Below are 5260 nucleotides of genomic sequence, written 5' to 3'. Positions count from 1 at the left end.
TGGTTTTAGCTATTCTTGGCTGGTTTTAGCTATTCTTGGCTGGTTTTGCTCATTCTTGGCTGGTTTTAGTTAAGGTTGTTCAGTTCAGGTAAACCGGTTCACAGACCTGCTTTAAACTGGATCCGGACTCCGGCGTCATTCTGAATCTTCTTGATCATCTCTCCGTTTCGGCCGATCACGATGCCCACGGCGAACCTGGGGACGGCGACCTGAAACAGACCGGACCTGGATGAGCGGTTCTGACGTGCTGAAAATGCGCCGTGCGTTTGTCGGCGAGCTCCTCACGTCCAGGTTGGCTCCGCCCAGTCGGCCTCCGAAGTCGCTGCGTCCGGACCGGAAGTCTCCGTCCTTCTCCCGGATCACCTCCAGCACCAGCTCCCTGGCTGCCTGGACCAGGACAAACAAACAAACTCAGATCGTCAGATCTTTGGTTCTCCACTGTTGCTGTAAGAACCACACCTGACTGTCTTCACCTGAGAACTTCCTGCTTTAGGTGGAACCTTTGGTTTGATAAGGAACCTGAGACCAGGAGCCAGAACCCCCTAATCTCAGACTTTAGGCTGATAAGAAACCGTTTTTCATGATTTCACTTGGAACCTCAGACAAGAGTTCTAACATCTTTAACCACTTTAAAGTTCTACAACAGCAAGAACCTAAAACTAAACTTCAGCCTTTAACACGTTTCTTTCATTTTTAACATAAAATAATTTACGGCAGAGCGTTCCAACCAATCAAGGTTCTTCTTAAACATTTTAGAACGTCCACCTTGCAAAGAACCTGTGGTTGGATCTAGAACCTTTTAACTGAAGATCTTTGAGGTTAACAGCACCTTTGAGGCTGAATCACTTTATTGTGGAACTCAACAGGATCTACGGGTCCTTCAAAATAAAATCTATTTCTCATCACATCTAGAGTTTTCTGATCTAGAACATTAAACTGAAGTTAGAACATTTTTGTTCTACCTCACATAAAACCTTCGTCTGATCCAGAACTTACAACCTCACAGAAGAACCTTTAACCTGATCTGAACGCTTCCATTATCTAGAAACTTGCATTTGAATTGAAATGATCTAGAACGTCTTCTTTCATTCAACCTAGAACAGTCCAGACTGTTCTGAAAGGTCTAAAGCTTTCATCCAAAGTGAGTTCTCCTCCTTGTTGTAGAACATTTCACATGAGCTCAACTGGCCAGGAACGTTCTAAATGACAACTTATCTAGAATGTGCAACTTGTTCTAGGACGACACCTGAGGATCTTTTTCACGTGATCTAGAACCGCCAATCCAGACGTTCCACGAAGGGGTAAAACTCAGCCCAATCAAAGGTTTCCAACTCGTCACATTAACAAATGTTCCTCAACGTTCTGTGGAGAACCGAGCCAGTGAAACCATCGGTACCTGGACTTTGTAGGGGTCTCCAGAGATGCGGAGAGGTTTGTCGGCTCCCGTTGGCATCGGGCCGTCCTGGATCATCATCATCTTCACCCCGGCTCGCTCCTGACAGAAAACAGAACCAAACACACCGAGCAGGAGTTAAAGGTACCGATGAGTTCTACCTGAACAAACCTTATCTGACCGGAGAACATCTCATCTAGAACCCCACCTCACTTATCTGACCCAGAACCTTCCACTGGCCGGTGTTTCCAGATCAGGTCTGGGCTTCACGCTCCTTTTATTAAGACGTTGTACCAAAACAAGAGAGGAGGGTAGGAAACAGTCCCACAACCTGAGACTGGACCGGTTCTGTTAAAACCTGCAACCACCTGGATGACTATCCTGTCTAAGAGTAGAACCACGATCCGAACGTCCTGAACCCTCTCGGTGCTGGACGTTTTACCTGCAGCTGTTTGATGGTGTCGCCTCCTCGGCCGATCACCAGTCCCACTTTGCTGGCCGGGATCAGCATCTCCTGCACCGAGGTCCCGCCCTCCCCGTCACCGTGGAAACCCGGACCGTTTCTACACCGCTCCACAATCTGGACCAGCAGCCGCTTCGCCTGCCTGGAAACGGACCCAGGATTGGTAAACATTAACATCAACACTTTATTTAGAAAAGTAGAGCATCGTGCACATTATACGCCGACGACACACTATTATACAGCAAAGACTGAATACAACATCTGACCTTGATTTGTGACCTTGACCTTGAAGCAGGGGTGAGGAAAAGTGTATGTGACACCATGTGGTGATGATGCATGTGTGTGTGTAAGTTCTGTTTTATTATCTTGAGTGGATCAGAAGTTCTGGTCCAGACCAGTTTCTGTACAGAGACTTTAGCAGAAGATGTCCGCCTTCAACCGGCGTGTTAACATGAGATGTTGTCTTCTGTCACTTACTTTGTCCCTCTCACACACACATTAAACACATTATTTTGTGTTTCCTTGACTGACGAAGCCTTCTGGATGGAAGGTGAAACGTTTCAGCACAAAAAAAAAAGAAACTGTCCAGATGACCTGAGTGAAAAATGTTGGATTGTATACCTGGATTATTGAGCATGGACTTTGTTGTCTTCTTCTTAGAGAGTACCAGAATGTTTAACTTACATGTTAAAAATCACAATTTATTTATCTATTTTTTGGGGGGAGGGGTGGTCTAGGTTTGTCACCTTCTTCATCCCTTCTGAGTTTGCAGGTATGACCTGAAGTTCTGAGTAATATAGAAACAATAGTGATCTGTACCGTGACACGTGTAATATTTAAAAACATTTAAATATTCCCGATGTTCCTTGCATGATGTTGGTGATTGTAACAGATTTAACAGTTCCCAGTTACAGTTCCCAGTTACATTAGACAAGCACACAGGCTGACGTAGTGGAGGGAGGAGAGGCAGAGCAGGAGGTGCATCTCCCTGCACAAGTGCACGAGGTGAGGCAGAAGAGGGAAGAACAAAGTCAGCACAGAGAATCTGTCTGGGACCCAAACTGGACTGAAATGACCAGGTTCTACTCGTGGCTGTCCCCCACCAGTCAAGCTGAGAATTAAACACAAGGGGAATTCTACAGGAGATGATTGAAACCTGATCAGTGACACTACATGATGTGCTTCAGATATGGACCAGTTCAACATGAAGATGAAACGAACATCCCAAACTGATGAACGGGGACAGTTTTACTCATGCCTGACCCAGCCACTGCATCAACAGTGCACGTATCATCTGTGAACTGAGAGAGACAGGGTTCATAGGAACAGTAAGTCAGTCAAAGATGGTTGGCTTTCTCTCGTTTCCTAAACTTCTAATTGTTTTCATGTGTAGGTGAAGACAGAGCTGAGGGACAGGCTGCAGGGGACCATGAGGCAGCAACGTGCTACTCAGCATCGATGGGCCCCTCACACCGAGCCCCCATACAACAGGGCATTAGAGCTCCTTTTAAAGAAACCTAGAAGGATGAAATGTCTCAGGCAGGCTGCACACTGTGCCGGAAGACAACTGAAGCTGTCCTTTCACGTGTACAGTGTCAATATATTCAATGTTGTTCACAAACATTCAGTCTGAAATAATTAAAATCATGCTGTTGCTCTACAGTCGTATTACCGGCGTCGTGTTCAACAATGACCCCACCCACCCCCGCAGGCAGCCCACCACCACGGTTAAAATAAATCCCAGAGGAAACCCTGTAAAGTATTTAAATTATAGAGAAGAGAAGTGCAGCAGGACACGACAAGATGTCACGCAGCATCAGCTCTGCAGCACAAATGTTCTTCTTGATCAATGACACTGAAACAACTGAACAAAGTTCTAAAATAATTAAAAATAACTTTTAACACTTTTATATTTTGTGATTACGATGATTTTTACCATGAGACATACTTTGAATTTTAAATTGGAAGACAAAAGTCGATCTGTGCATCTGGACAGTAAAGGGTTAACCCTTCAACCAGATGATGCAGGAGAAATGTGGGCGTGGCAGAGAAGGAGATCAGCTGATCAGCTGCAGGAGGGAACTTCGCCTTTCACTTGTGGGCTGAACTCATGGTGTAAAATCATTTAAAATAATTTATTTTAAATAAACAACTCATGGCTCATCCATCAATCAGACAATTGTGTCATGTCCACTCTTACTTTGAAAATCAGCAATAAACGAACTGCGAAGTAGCGAGGGACTACTTTATGTGTGTGTGTGTCTGTATATATACACGTGTATATATATATATATATATATATACACAAATATATATATACATATATATATATACACAAATATATATATACATATATATATACATACAAATATATATATACATATATATATATACATACAAATATATATATACATATATATATACATATACGTATATATATGTACATATATATATAGACACACAGAATAAAATAAAATATGGTAAAGTTATGGTGACTGATTTTTTCGTACCTTCTGAAGATTAATAAAAAACAACAGCAGCTTATTTTAAAATAAACAATAAAAGGCTTGGAGGGAGTTGTGTTGTTAAAAACTGTTAGTTGACCACATGAAGCTGTCGTAGTAGCCGCTGCACGTCCATCGTCTCACTTGCTAAAGAAGTTTGCTCAGACGTGACTGCGGATTGTTTTGAATGCTCGATTAAAGTCCATCGGACAATTATTGGGTTTATTTCTGGTCTTAAACCTCGTCAGGAATGTGAGGATACTAAAGAACAGAATCCATCACTTGTTAGCGTCTGGTTTTTAAAGTCCACTGAATAAAAGGTGAAACTCACTCGATGCACTCTGGAGTTCCTGTCAGCGAACATGGCCGCTCCATCAGGCCTCCACTGTCTGCAGGAACACAGTTTATACAACCGGGGTCACTCCAGAAGAAACCGTCCAGCTGGAGGTCCTTAAAGGTTCCTCTCCAGGAGTTACAGACTCACCAGCAGCAATCTGGATCTTGCAGCCCGACTCGTTCTGGATCCTGGTGATCTGTTCTCCTCCTCGGCCAATGACTGGACGGAAACATTCAGAGAACGACACGTCAGCATTTTCTCTTCACAGCTAAGAGCTAAAACTGATGGAAGATGAAGCTGGAGGACGCGTGGTACTCACTGAAGCCCACCATCCTGTCAGGAACTTTGTATTCCTCTGTGATCACCCTGCTGAAACACACACACACACATAAAAACCAAAACCGGTGTGTGTCCCCGTCAATAAGTAATCATGTCCACAGATCAATAACACTTCAGGAGCTTCACATCTCACACTGACGTCTGTCTGCCAACAGGACAGTGATGAGCCGCCCTGCAGTGTGTGTGTGTGTGTGTGTGTGTGTGTGTGTGTGTGTGTGTGTGTG

At 44.0% G+C, this 5260-nt stretch overlaps 1 protein-coding gene across 3 annotated transcripts in view; it reads right to left on the bottom strand.

Moving 5' to 3' along the window:
- Positions 1–5260, bottom strand: part of LOC119413107 (far upstream element-binding protein 3) — a gene marked incomplete at its 3' end in the record, with an annotated part of 25955 nt that overhangs the window by 5234 nt on the left and 15461 nt on the right. For 2 of the 3 annotated variants that reach the window (XM_037680118.1, XM_037680120.1), the window contains 7 exon segments: positions 107–209; positions 286–387; positions 1397–1495; positions 1836–1998; positions 4692–4749; positions 4845–4916; positions 5017–5066. In XM_037680118.1, coding sequence (XP_037536046.1) covers positions 107–209; positions 286–387; positions 1397–1495; positions 1836–1998; positions 4692–4749; positions 4845–4916; positions 5017–5066 — 647 coding nt within the window. 3 annotated transcript variants of the gene reach the window in all.

The sequence above is a fragment of the Nematolebias whitei genome, chromosome 8, assembly GCF_014905685.2.
Source record: "Nematolebias whitei isolate Nwh7 chromosome 8, NemWhi1, whole genome shotgun sequence".
Classification (NCBI taxonomy): Eukaryota; Metazoa; Chordata; class Actinopteri; order Cyprinodontiformes; family Rivulidae; genus Nematolebias; species Nematolebias whitei.
This window is presented reverse-complemented; position numbering and strand designations above follow the sequence as displayed.